This window comes from Protobothrops mucrosquamatus, unplaced genomic scaffold (genome assembly GCF_001527695.2).
Source record: "Protobothrops mucrosquamatus isolate PMUCROS unplaced genomic scaffold, P.Mucros_1.0 scaffold1016, whole genome shotgun sequence".
Lineage (NCBI taxonomy): Eukaryota > Metazoa > Chordata > Lepidosauria > Squamata > Viperidae > Protobothrops > Protobothrops mucrosquamatus.
The window spans coordinates 130,245-144,812 of NW_015387252.1; the positions used below are offsets into that span (position 1 = coordinate 130,245).

The 14,568-nt window shown below is 37.6% G+C and overlaps 1 protein-coding gene across 1 annotated transcript in view; it reads right to left on the reverse strand.

Moving 5' to 3' along the window:
- Positions 1–14,568, reverse strand: part of TBC1D32 (TBC1 domain family member 32) — a 93,290-nt gene that overhangs the window by 39,862 nt on the left and 38,860 nt on the right. Inside the window, exons 20-25 of the mRNA XM_015819906.1 lie at positions 13,790–13,908; positions 10,774–10,890; positions 9,209–9,297; positions 4,602–4,724; positions 3,710–3,818; positions 2,914–3,007 (exon numbers count right to left, since the gene is read on the reverse strand). Of these exons, the coding sequence (XP_015675392.1) occupies positions 2,914–3,007; positions 3,710–3,818; positions 4,602–4,724; positions 9,209–9,297; positions 10,774–10,890; positions 13,790–13,908 (651 nt within the window). The remainder of the gene's footprint in view (positions 1–2,913; positions 3,008–3,709; positions 3,819–4,601; positions 4,725–9,208; positions 9,298–10,773; positions 10,891–13,789; positions 13,909–14,568) is intronic.

Genomic DNA, 14,568 nt, shown 5'->3' on the forward strand with positions numbered 1-14,568 from the left:
AAGAATAAAATATTTCCTCATGGAAATGAGCATTGATTCTATGACAAATATATGCTAAATTTATTCAGGGGATCGTAATTAGGGTTTTGGGATTTCAAAGTTAGCCATTTGTCCTCTGTAATTATTCAGAGTTATATATATACTAGGTTTTCTAGGTAATGTTACAGTAGTCACAATTAGGATTATTCAGGTACTTGCAACATGGTGTGTCCTTTTCTGTCAAACTTTACCCAGGGCAGGAATGTATGGCTGTTCTCTAAAAACTCAACCTGCATTTATAATAGCAGAAGCTTCACTAGCCGAATACAGCTGGATAAGATGCTTTATTGCAAATAAGAAGAAAATGCATATACTTTCCTGCCTGCCTATTAACTTGGAGAGTGGCCTCTTGCAGAACATAACAACCAGGTTCTACATATCAACCAGGTTCTTCCTTTTACCCTTTTGAATCAATGGATTTATGACCATCCTTTACTGTGAGTCTGGCAGGTACTGGCTCAGTGTTTACACAATACTTCTGTCCAGCTCAGATATTCAACAGCTTAAGCCCTTGTACTTTCCATGCATGTGTGCACATTTTTCGTATTACTCCACTCAGGTATCACTCCTTCTAGTTTCTTTTTCCATCCCTGAAAAGCTTTAGCATTTAGCAGTACCGTGTTTCCCCAAAAGTAAGACCTGCTCCCCCCAAATGCCCTAGCTTGATTGCTGGGGGTGGGCCTAATGTAAGACTTACCCCAAAAATAAGACCTAGATTTGGAGCAAAGGTGCACACCTAAAGATCAAGCTAGGGCAGGGGCGGGGAGCTGCCCCATGTGTCTCGCACCCGCTTATTGTTGCAGCCAGGCCTCCCATGAATCGACACCTACCTTGCCTCTTGCCCACGTCTTCTGCGGCACCTCCCGGCCTGCATTTTGCCATCAGAGGCCTTCTGGAAAGGCCTCTGCAGCCGAGAACCGAGCTACAGATTCAATCTGGAGCTCCATTCTCAGCTGCAGAGGCATTTCCTTCGGCTGCAGAAGAAGTAGACCGGCTAGGTGGGGCTGTTGGTGCTGCTGCCACGGGGTGAGACCATGGAAAAGACATCCCCCTGAAAATAAGACCTGGGGCCTTTTTTGGAGGCAAAAAACCCCCAAAAAACAAAACGGCCGGGTCTTATTTTGGGGAAAACACAGTAGTTATCCAAAAATGTTTATTCCTTGTTTAATTTGGGCTACTTTTGAGATGTATTTCCTCCCAAGACTGATTCTACTTCTACAAAAGGTTGAGGTTCCTCTAAGCATATAAAAGTGATCATTTTGCTTCCTTGGGGCCTGTTTTAGCTGCAGCCCTGATGAAAAGCCATTACCTCATATTGTATTTCATTGATAGATGTCATAATTCCCTATGGGAGTCATTATAAAGGCTAGATATCTATTCATCTTTGCAATCTCTAGTCTGACAAAATATTTACATAGCTGCTTCCAAATATCAAGTAACTAAAATGCTATCAACATAGTTACAAACCTGATAAACACTGAGGCAGAAAAGTGCAGCATATCAACACAGCATGCTGCTAATTCATGCAGATTTGAAAGACTTCTGGATACATTTAAATGAATAAAATATAGCAAGAGAGGGATTTTTGAGTTTGTTTTTACATGTATACTATCTGAGATGGTTTATTTACACATGCACAATTTCCTACCTCAATGTATATTATATTAAACTTATAAATTAATCTATTTTAAAACTATTTCCTTTGAGATGCCTGGAATTAAAGGTCTGTTCAGCAAACTATTGTTTAAAAATGAGTCTATATTAGGTTCCCAGTGATCAAGATTTTTTTTCCCTCTTATTTGTCTATACTGACTTAAGATTTGTGCTATACTTTGTTTATTTCTAGATTTCAAATAATTTAAATTCATAATTTTTGGTCGAACTCAGTAATACTTGTTACCTTTTTCTCATGTCAAATTGCTAATACCCCATTTCAAATGATCTTTCCAAACAAAATAATAACTTGGAAATGAGCATAACCCTCTTTATTAAACAAAAAAATTGTTTTTTCTATGTTTTCTGTTTCACAGCATACTGTATAAGCTGGCAAATAAGCTGAAAACATTAAGATGCCAAAATATATCCTGAAAAATGAGTTGAGCTTATCCACAAATTACATACAGTAAAACTCATTTTTTACAAAAAAAAACCCCTCTCTTATTAGTTTCTTTTTCCTTTTTCTTTCTGATTCTATTTTAATTTATATTAATTTTTATTCTTGTTTTTAAAATTTTTCAATAAAATTATATTTAAAGAAATCTAATGCTTTCATATGAAATTCAGAGAACAATAGCAAAGTTATCCCCTCTCAATTCAATGCTTATTAATGTACATAAGTATGAACCAACATGTTGTACCTAAAGGATACATTAGGTTCAAACTAAAAAAAAAGGATAATAGGTACAGATAACTCGATTCTGATTACTCTTCTCTAGGGAATAAATACTATCCTTGGAATAGAAGTCAAGTGAAGGAAAATTCCTTCCTTTGCAGAGTTGAGAAAGAAAATATTTTATATATTTGTTCTATTAAAAAACCTTACATGGTTAGAATCTATTAACTGAATGCAATGCCTGTCTGGACAAGTATCTCCACAAGCTTTGCTTCCTTCCTCTCAAATTGTGTTTGATGTGATTTATGTATGAGTGAAAGTGGATAATTCAATAATAAACAGAATCACGCTGCATCTTAATGACAACAATCTTTCATTACCTGATAAAATAACATGTATATTTCGAACTCACATGCAGGAATTTTCCTTAAAGATGGGTTTCAATGTGTAAAAAATGAAGTGGTAAAGATTGCTGAACTATCAAATAGGTACAGCCTCATTAAACAATGCATACATTAGTACATCATAAAACCACAATGTACCTTTTCTTGAATGGATTTTTCTAGGAAATTCGGCAAGATAGCATGCTGGCAAGGGGTAAGATGAAAACATTGGCCAAGGATATGGATCATCACCCTAAGGAAGAGCACAATTAAGAAGAAAGTTATGTTATATAATTTGTTCAGTAACAATTTGTTCAATTTGTTCATAAATGTGAGTCGGTTGTCAAGCATCCAAATCTAAATCACATGATCATGGGTAGGCTGCAACGGTCATAAGTGTGAAAAATGGTCATAAGTCAGTTTTTTTCAGTGCCGTTGTAACTTCAAACAATTACTAAATGAACTGCTGTAAGTCAAGGACTACCTGTATATGGTTATTTATTATAATTACTATATTAGTATATTGTTCAAATTGTCTTTTTCAGATTGAAAAAATTCTATAGCTAATTAAATAAAAATAAATGCAGAGTTAATCAAAACAAAATGAAGTGCAATACTTTTTTAAAAAATGCCTGCATGTAAAGAGATTATTTAGAGTAGTGGTAGCTCAAGTTTGCTGTACATTCTCAGTAGCTGGGGTCTTCAACTTTGGGAGTTTAATATTTTGCACATGTTTGGGGAATAAACCTGAACACTGAGTAAGCAATGCATATCTGGGGCATAAACTAAGAAATTATGAGAAGCACTACAATACTGAGAGAATCTCTAAAGCTACTCAGAAGAGCAGCAGAAATTTTAAACAAATCATTGATTAAATACAAGAGAAAATAATCAATTGCAGCAGTTACCTACAGTGAGGCTAGATAAAAAGGAAAACATAAAATACATTTACAACCTTATGCAGTATTCTTGGAGGCAAGATCCTTTCGGTTGGGCCCCCAACATGGCTTATCCTAACGAGAATATGGTTTCTCTCAACCGATAAGCCATCAATTATAAATTGCCTGCAGCAAAACAAAAGTGAATTGAGAAATGACTGCAAAATTCAAAATGTAATACTTAGGATCCAGATCATCCACAAAACACTTCCCATTCATTTGCCAATGTGGGAGCACCAAAATCAGTTTTGAGCAAGGATTCAGCAATTGGCATTAAAATTACAAAAATGGGGAATAGGCATACACAGTCTTCCATTACATAAGCTTCCCTTATCTGGCAATACAATAGTGCCACACAAGATGAGTTTATTGAAGGTTTATACTGTACAGTATTTAGGTTAATCATGGGGTTTCTGAGATACACTAACACTACCTCTTAAGAGCATCTTATAAAACAAAAGCTAAACATTGCAAGTGGCTGACAACTTCAGTCACATAACAGACGGACGGATGTATGCTAATCATTGTTAATTCCTTTAGAGACAAACTTTAAGAAAACAACAGTAAGCTGTAATACTGGAATGCCTATTCACAAGACTCAGCATTTTTCTGCTACTACTACTACTACTGCTGCTGCTACTACTACTATTACTACATTTATCTAATCTATTTTTTCCAGAACAACAACCCTGAAAGTGGGTTGAGCTGAAAGAATGTGTCTGACCCAAAGTCACCTAGCTGGCTTTCATCTCTAAGGGTGTTTTAGAACTCAGGGTCTCCTGATTTCCAGACCAGCACCTTAACCACTACTCCAAACTAGCACTCTCTCTATATATATGCACACAGGTCCAAGAAGAATACCGAGAACCATGTTTTAGAGTCACAACATTTTAAATGATCGTTTCTTACCGAGGAGTTTCGGAAATACTGATGGCATTTTCATTCTGGGCATCTAAAAGCACTTCTGATATCTTGTATTGAGATTCTAGAAGCAGAAGTGTATTTAGATCACAGCATAGCACATTTAATAGCCTGTAAGATACAATATATAGGAAGGATAGTTAGAAGTCTTGGTGATGCAGAGATGTTAAAACATGAACAGTAAGATTTCAGACTCAGCTTATTCTTTATATATGAATAGAATAGAACAGAACAGAACAGAATAGAACAGAATAGAATAGAACAGAACAGAACAGAACAGAATAATAATAATATGGAAGGTTTGTTTGTTATCCCCACTTGGTATGAAAATTATTTTTTATGCATTTTGAGCTGGAAAAACATCACACGTAAGTCAACTTTGTACAAAGTTAAGGCTATTCATCCACTTAGCTATTCTCATCTATTCTGATGAACAGCTCTGTATCCTTCTTATTTGTGATCCTTCTCAGATGCCAGGGCTGATTTGAATACACTCCAGGCAAAAAAAATAAATCACAGATTCTCCACACAAAGATATCAGTTGATGCAATTATTTTCAACCTTTCATTTATTATTGAAATTATCCTTTTTGAGGGGGGATGAGCGGCTATATAAATTTGATAAATAAATTAAATAAAGTTTCTCTAGCCTAGTATTTCTCAACATTGGTGATTTTAAGATGTGTGGACTTCAACTGCCAGAACTCTCCAACTATCCATGCTAATGTCCACACATCTTAAAGTTGCCAAGGTTGAGAGACATTGCTCTAGCCATTCCCTCAAAGACCCTAGTTCTCCATCAAGGACCCTGGTCCTATTAATAGTATCAAAGTCCACTGAGAAGTCTAAGAAGACAAGGATAGACACAGTTCCCTCATCCAGGTTTTGACCAAAGTTATCCATTAGATCCAACCTAAACCTGCATGCAGAGGGATCTGATAATCTGTTTCCTCCAGAGTTGGTCCCCACCATCACCTTGACAATCTTTCCCAAAAAGGAAAGACCAGCCAGCAGTTAGCTAAGCTCAGTCAGATTTTTTGTTTGTTTGTTTTCTTCCAGTGACATTCTAGACCAGTGATGGCAAATCTTTTAGAAACCAAGTGCCCAAACTGCAACCCAAAACCCACTTATTTATCACCGGGTGCCAGGTGGGACGTAGCCCCACCTGGCTGTGGTGGTCATGGCAAACTGGGTGGGTGTGGCCAAAGTCACCTCAATGTTGCTCGTGGGGAGGGATGCCTGTGGGAGCCAGGCAGGGCTGGGGGAGATCCAGGGGCTCTCCGGCAAGTGGGGTGGTGGGCAGGAGGCTTGTCCTGCGAGGTGAGTCAAGGCGAGGCAGGGTGGGGGTACCATTGCCACGGGGCAAGGCAAGGCAGGGGCCGGGGCAGCTGCTGCCTGACACCATCGGCCGCCGCACACAGAGGCCAGCGAGCGCATGGGGGCCGACGATGTCCGTCAGCAGCCACAGCCTGCCGGCTCAACTGGCGCACTCTGGGGCTCTAAAGCCCACCGCCAGCAGTTCAGAGAAGCCGCCTTTGAGCTGGACAGGTGGCCTACAACTGAGGAGGCAATGCAATGGGTCGTGCCCAGGAAAAGGAGAGCATGCGAGGCCAGGAGGGAGGGAAACCAGCCGTGCCAGGATGCATCCGGCCACATGGGACTCAGGCGGCTGGTTGAAGAGGGATGGTTGCCATCTCCAGGGCATGGCATGTGTGCCAACAAAGAGGGCTCTGAGTGCCGCCTCTGGCACACATGCCATAGGTTCGCCACTACTGCTCTAGACATCACTTCCATCGCTTCATGTTCCAGAAGTCTTCAATATACTAAAATGTCATAACCATAGCCACAAGCCAATACAATGCCTTTCGTAGTCAAAATTCTTCTGCAGTATTTGATTACAATAAGAAATAAAACCCCATTGAATTATATTGCTTCTTGATGCTTTCTCTCAAGCAGACTATCGACTGTACTCTATTTTAAGTTTCTACTCCCACATAAATGTGAACTGTTCCTATCATTTTTCAAGCATTATTCCTTTATGTATTGAAAAGAAATTTATCAGAATTGAAGTAGTTCAAATGCAGAATAGAAAACTGTAAAAAGAATAGAACCTGCAAGTAGAAAGCTTTTAATTAAAAGTGCAGGTGTTCTGGGTAACTTTAGCCAACTCCATGTGGCTATAGAAATCTGGTACTGCCACAATTCTATTTTTTAAATCAATCAAACTCAGATGAGAAAAAGAAATTGCGCAACACTAGATTGGACCAGTTTTTAAGTGTTACCAATATTCTTTGAGAAAAATGGATGAGGAAAGGAAAGGAATTCTGATTATTTTATAGAACAAAAACGAATATGGAAGCTATCTTTATTCTTTTTTTGAAAATTCAAAAAAATCACTTTCATGTCTATCACAGACCTGTTCTTACCTATGTTATTTTTTCAAGAACCTATTTCCATGGGCAAGTGAAAGTAATAGCAATAGATTATTTTTCCTCTCATTTCTTTGCTGCTAAAAATGGCAAAATTTTGAAAATGCTACCTAGAAAATTGCATGGCCATGCCCAAGTAACTGAGAGGAGTCAAGTCTGACTTTGAGATCTTATATATCTATGTTTGCGTGTAAATAAAAGCACAAAGCTACCACAGGCAATACAAAAATAACTATGTTATGTTTTATTCATAAAATTATTTTCCATAAACTTTAGAAAAATCATTCATTTATTGGTATATCTCAAGAAATGATACTGTAAGATTAATAAAATAAATACTTAGGCATTCAATGTGTAGTAAATATTTATGCCACAAATAGAATCCCTCATAGTTTTATGAACTATGACGATGTCATTTTATAATGTTTCAAAAGCTGAAAACCTAAAAGCTTTATTTCATTCTTGGTTTTTGTACTCAAAGGCATATTTTTTTCTGTAAAGGCTGTTTAGAGACAAATCAAATGAGAAACTAATAGAATGTTATTAATTAAAGTCCGGCATGTTGCATGATTATTATACTGTCAATAAAACTGACAACATATCAATTTTCTAGGATATTGTACATGCTTCCCATAATTATTGGAAAAGTTGTTCTATAAAATATATTTAAAAGTTCACTTAAATGTGGAAACTAGAATAAATCATACTTGCTTTGTTTTTTAAATAAAAACTGGAACAGCTGCAGTAGAATTTCCAACAAACATAAAACAAAAATAGAGGTAATAAGATGGCTGATTATTAAACCCACACAGCAGTTCAGTTTCAATTCCAAAAATGTGTTTTCGAGCTCATGGGAACACAAACAGAGTACCCGTCTGCAACTCCTTACACAACTCCCCCTACTGTGTTTTCTCCTAAGAGAGCCAATGAAGACCAACAATAAAATATCTAATATAGGAAATGAACTAAAACAACTATATTAATAACTAGTCTTGACAGGTTGCAAGATTACTGGAAGAGAATAATGGTTTTAATCCAGATAATGCATCTTCAAAACAGGGCATCCAATTTAAATTCCTTATGCACTGAGAAAGCCTTGTGGCACTTCAGGTACAAATCAAACGCTAAAATTAACTTGGGGCTTATCATTATGCTCAGAAAGCACATGCATATATAACTGAATGACAATTACTTTAGCACATTTACTTGAGAACATGCTGAGTTACTTACTTTGGGGGAATGCTGCACATTCTCAAGAGTGTTAATGAACTGCTGTCAGAAAGACCTGGAAACTGCTGATTTCTGAATTGAAATCTATGGGGAAATCTATTTTTTTTAAGACTCCCCAGCAATCTTATCAAACAAGCATCTACAACTACTGCAGATTCTCCCAAGCACAGCCATCCCTTAAAATGGTAGTCTTGGGAAAAGGATAAGCGGTATGAAAAAAAGAAATGCATATTCCCATGTTCATTCATAATACTGCAGATAAAGATTTTGTGGAACAAACCCAGTAGACAATTGCAGTGACTAAGCAGCATTGCCGGCTATCTGAACTTATGTCTCCTGTGAAATTCTAAGAACATAAAATGACACATTGTTCACTTAGGTGTAGCCAACTCTAAGCAGAAAATGGACATCTTAGGCATCAGTAAGATTTAGAAATCCTCATGCCTATTAGAGAAAACATCTGGCCTACACAACATTGACATCAGCTACAAGAGGCTGATATGTATGTTGTGATCTTCTATTTTCCAAGTGTATGGCATGATATATACGTTGTGTTAAGCTAGTGTATAAAGATTTGAGAAATACACTCAAGGACCACGCCTACAGTCTGGAAGCTTGTAATTAAAATGAGAAAAAGGCAGTCAGAGAGAGTTTCATTCTCAGATCACGATTCTGCAAAAGTCTCAGAAGAATCTGGCTCCAATAAGAGATCTTTCCAAAAATGGCTGTGCATTTCTAGCTATCAAATACTGAATATCATAGTTATATGCATATTATATATCAATGTGAGATATTTTATTTGTCTCCGTATTCCTTCTTACTTTGCCTGGATTCTTAAGAACTCTTTTTAATTGGCACTGGCAATAAGAAATAACAGAAAGGAGAAAAAGTTATACATTTTTCCTTGTTAAATAAATCAGACAGGAAAGCATCTTACCTCAGTCCAAAGATATGAGACTGCTCATAGTTGAATAATGAATGGATTTTAGCTTCAGTGTTAACAACTATAAGCCTGTCAATTATATCCTGAAATACAAAAATTGGTTTTACCAACTTTTGATCGTCATTGCTTCAGTTGCTGTTAGTCTTTAAAAGTTGTGTTTAAAATATATGAATACTTTATGAGAATACCTTTAGATGTTCTAGGCTTTAAATACTGAGCTGCTTAGTAACCTTACCTTTATACACAGACATGTCTATAAGGGATGGTCAAAAAAGGCAAGATGGTAGCTGGGACTGTGAGACTGAAGCCCCATCCTTTTCTTATAGGTCTCACAATGATGTAGATCAGGGGTCCCCAACCTATGGGCCATGGCCTGGTACCGGGCCATCGGCTCTTGGCCAATGGGCCACAGAAATGGCTGGCCACAGCGTGCACGCCTAGGCGCGCAGTCCCCAACTTGCGCTAGCGCACACGGCCCTGTTTGCACATGCACATGGGTGCAAATGGGAACGCTAGTACGGGGGGCATGTGTGCCCAGTTTGTGCATGTGCGAATGGGCCGCTAGCGCGGGGGGTATGAGCGGCCCATTTACACATTCACAAATGATGCTACCCGCCATGGGGGGGTGGATGGTCGATCACGCATGCGCATGGCACCAGCACGTGCCGCATGCACGAACGCAGCCGCTAGTACTACCCCACTGGCGTGGCCCCATTTGCGTGCCTGCACGCGTGCAGTAATTTGGAAGCTGGTCTCCCCTCTGGGCCGTGAGCCCAGAAAGGTTGGAGAACTCTGATGTAGATAACCAAGGGACAAATTTCTATAATTCATACACTATCATACTGACTTTTTTCACCTATACATACACCCATATGCTTCTGTTCTTATACTAACAAGATAGATAGATAGATAGATAGATAGACAGACAGACAGACAGACAGACAGACAGACAGACAGACAGACAGACAGACAGACAGACAGACAGACAGACAGACAGACAGACAGACATAGACACACAAAACCCGTTCTGATATTTGGTTGAGAAATGAAGCTGATTTTTTAAAGAAAAATTTGAAAGACCTTTCCAGCTGAGTTATCTATTGCCAAAGCACAAGTTTCAAGCAGAGTCACTTCCATACACTTCAAAATTAAAATCACAATTTTTGGTTTGCCAAGACCAGGGAAAAGAAAAACAACTCTAGCTGGAAACTAGTTATAAAGGGTATTTATTTAGATATGCAAGCTTCCTCACATGTATGATTTATATTATATAAATAACTTTCTTACCATAATCAAACCTACCATTTAGGTGGCATATTTGTATAAAGACAAAAGATAGTAGCTTTTGCAAATTAAACTTTTGCTATGATTATGGAAAAAAGCACCACTGTAATCTGCACACAGACTGCCCTCATGCTGCATGTAATAAAACTGCCAAAAACATATTCAAGATTTATCACCAATGTAGTACAAAATCAAAACATTACAATTTTTATCATTCCTTGCAAATGAATCATTCCACATAACTTTTTAAGAAGATAATAGAAAATACTACTTACAACAACATCTGTAGGAACTTCACGAAGAGAATACTCTGCTTTATTAGGTATCTCTTGATCACCTATCAGTTCATAAACAGCAGGGCAGGACAGCAAATTTATGAGAGCTAGGAAAAACTAAGGAGGATAGTGGTACAGTTGATAAAAAAACAATACTGGTGATTCATTTAAAGCCTTTTACATAATCATTACTATTTACTTGGGGAAAATGTATAAAATATGTAAAATTTTATCACACCAGTTCTGTCCTCTCAGTTTGTCTTAAAGTTTTGGAGGCACACAGCAAACAGAGAAAAGAGCAAGACATAGCAATGGGTAATTAATTATTAATGAATTAATTAATGATCCAAGGCCTGGAGACTAAAACATATGAAGAATGGCTGCAAGCCTTAAGTTTGGCTAGTCTAAAGAAAAGCAGAAAAAGGGGTGACATGATAGCAGTATTCCAGTATTTGAGGGGCTGCCACAAGGAAGAGGGCGTCAAATTATTCTCCAAAGTACCAGAGAGCTGGATAAGAAACAATGGTTGGAAACTGATCAAAGAGAGAAGCAACCTGGGATTAAGGAGAAACTTCCTAACAGTGAGGACAATGAACCAGTGGAACGGCTTGCCTTCAGAAATCGTGGGCGCTCCACCACTGGAGGTTTTTAAGAAGAGATTGGACAGTCACTTGTCTGAGATGGTATAGGTTCTTCTGTTTGAGCGGAGGGGGGGGGCTGGACTAGAAGACCTCCAATGTCCTATTCTATTCTATTCTATTCTATTCTATTCTATTCTATTCTATTCTATTCGCAGGGTGCCTTCCATAGATTATAGAGTAGGAAGAATCCAATCCAATATCAATCAGGCAACAAGAATTCTAACTTTCTGAAATTAATACAAATTCCTAAAATTAAAAAAGATTTTAAAAAGCTGGTCACTTCATATAAGGGACATACAAGTATGAAGATATAACACCGGCCCATCCCAAAGAATAAAAAATCTGATTTAAAAAACTTTAAAAGACCTCACTTCCTTAATTGTAATGACAAAACCAGTCTCAGCTCCATCAGCAAACCATTCTATAATCTAGGCCTGCTACAGAAAAAAATAAATTAGCTGTTGAGCTAGCAGAATTAGCTGTTGAGTATGGCAGTGGACCTGCAAAAAAAATACCCTCCTGAAAAGCTAGGAAAGGTGGCAGGCTGCATGATCTAGGCCAGCGGTGGGGAATCTTGCTCCTTTTATGACTTATGGAGCCATGCTGGCTCAGGAATTCTGGGAGTTGAAGTCCACAAATCATAAAAGGGCCAAGGTTCCCCGCTCCTAGTCTAGGCAGTCCTGTAAGTAATCTGGGTCCAAGCTATATAAGATTTTAGTGAGCTTGAAAAGCGAAGAATAATCAGCACTGCTGTTTCAGCATAGCAATGAAACCTCTCCTGGAAGTATAACAGAATCCTGCTGCCACATTCCATAACTGGACAATTATTATTATGTTTTAATTGTTGGCTTTAACTTTGTATGCTGTTCAGAATCACTTGTGAGAGGGAGACCTCATAAATTGTTTAAAATATAGACCAATAAGTCTTCCAGGGCTGTCTTATGAAGAATGCATTGCAAATTGAGGTTACCAGTGTATGTATCACCAAGTCTAGGATTCATCCCATCCACAAATAGATGCAGCTAATTATAAATGCCCTCCTTACCACCATGAGCCAACCTAATATCAAGATTGGTTCCAAGAGAACCTCTAAGCTGTGAACCTGAATCAAAATAAGTTTAAACCAATCCAGGTCAGGAGCATCTCCCAAATTCTGAAGTCCAGGCTCTCAAATTAAATTTACCAATTAGAGGAAAAAGTTAAATGGATGGTAGATCAAGTATTTAAAGCCAGTTTGGCAATTAAGGTAACAAATGAAGAACAGGAACACTAGAGGCTGCCAAAAGTTTAAATGTTGATACATCCAGCTACCTCTTGTCTCAATTAAAGAGTACTAAACAGATTCTTCTATACTGGGAATAACACTGGCAAAAATTGGTGGCATGTAACACTTATTTGCTCCTTAGGTGGCAGATGCTACCTATGGTGTTGTCCTTCCTTCCTTCCTCCCTCCCTCCCTCCCGCGAGACTGTTTCCAAATTCTTATAGAATAGTCTAAGGACATAATATACTGACCAAATTCTTTTTACTCAGCTTGCAGAATCCATTTAAAAACAAAACAAAGCAAAACACACATATTCTTACACTCAACATAGAAGCTGGCCAAATAAAAATCAGTGAAGGAAATTATTGCTGTATTGCAAAAGAATAAAAAGTGAGACTTGTAATAGAACGCAGGAAAGAACTTGATGCTTCACAAAGCAACTGCAATTTCATTTTACCGCAGGAATAGTCATTTAATATTACTTTGCGAAATATGCTCGTTTACATTCTAACAAAGCACATATTATTTGCTGAGTGATGAATATTTGTAAAAACAAAAAACAATCATGATTTTATATGGGAATCATTTTAATCTGGATAATTGTTTTTATTTGTAGTTGTTAGTAAATGCATTTGGTATTATGGCCTCTGGCTGAGATAATAAAACAGGATTGATACATACTGAAGCTAAAATTATCCTGAAGTGATTACACATAATTCTTCTAGAAATAATTTTGTTTCTTCACCTTAATATGCTATATTTTGAAAATATGAACCTTGAACTGAGTATTTTTGAGTTATTTGATTTATTTAATTGTTCACTTACATAATTTATATGATCACCCATCTCACAGCAGTGACTTCGGGCAATGGACAAAGATTAAAAAGTTAAAAAGGAGATAGCATATATGCTTTTCAGTTTTATGGAAAGTACCCTAATAAGACGAGGCTCATACATGGACTAGTAGCTTTTGATGTCCTAGTATCAAATTAAGAAAATTAGAAATGTCAAACTACCCCAGGATTTCCCCAAGAAAACATGATACATAATATATTCAGACTGAACAGTCACAGAAGTCTTTGTGGAGAAAAAAAAAAAAGAATCAATTCACCTTTTGACAGCTTCGGTCAATTGGATCTACTGGTGTTGATCTGGGATGGGTCATTCGGACATCATCTCTTCCACACTCCAGAACACCCCACAATTCAGTAATGAGGGCCTTTATAAATCCTAGGAAATAATATATTTTTTTCATAATGACACCTATCTACTAACGTATTATATTTGCTAGAGGGAAAAAATGTTTCTCTTCACGCTTGATCACTTACTATGGGGGGCATGCATGGCCTTTGGGGATATACTTAGAACATACAGGAAGAAGGAACGCTTGTGTAATCTTGAAATGTAGCCATGGAACTTAGGAAAAACCTTAAAAATAGATATTGTCAGGAATATTTGCTTCGTTACTTGGAATGCTTTCCCTTATTAATATTAATCTGCCTGTCCTAAATATACTCCTTAAAAATACCATCATATTTCTTTCAGAACAAGATAATAGGCATAATTTGGTACTAAGTCCCTGAAGTTGAGCCATGGTGACACAGTGGCTAGAATGCAGTACTGCAGGCTAACTCACTTCTCAGTGCCAGCAGCTCGATTCTGACCGGCTGAAGGCTGACTCAGCCTTTCATCCTTCTGAGGTCGGTAAAATGACGACCCAGATTGTTGGGGTCAATATGATGACTCTGTAAACCGCTTAGAGAGGCTGTAAAAGCACTATGAAGTGGTATATAAGTCTATGGTGCTAAGTGCTAAAGTTTTATTTCTAACAGAAGTTAGTGGGCACATACTTATTTATTTACCCACCCAACAATCAGTCACATTCTAGAT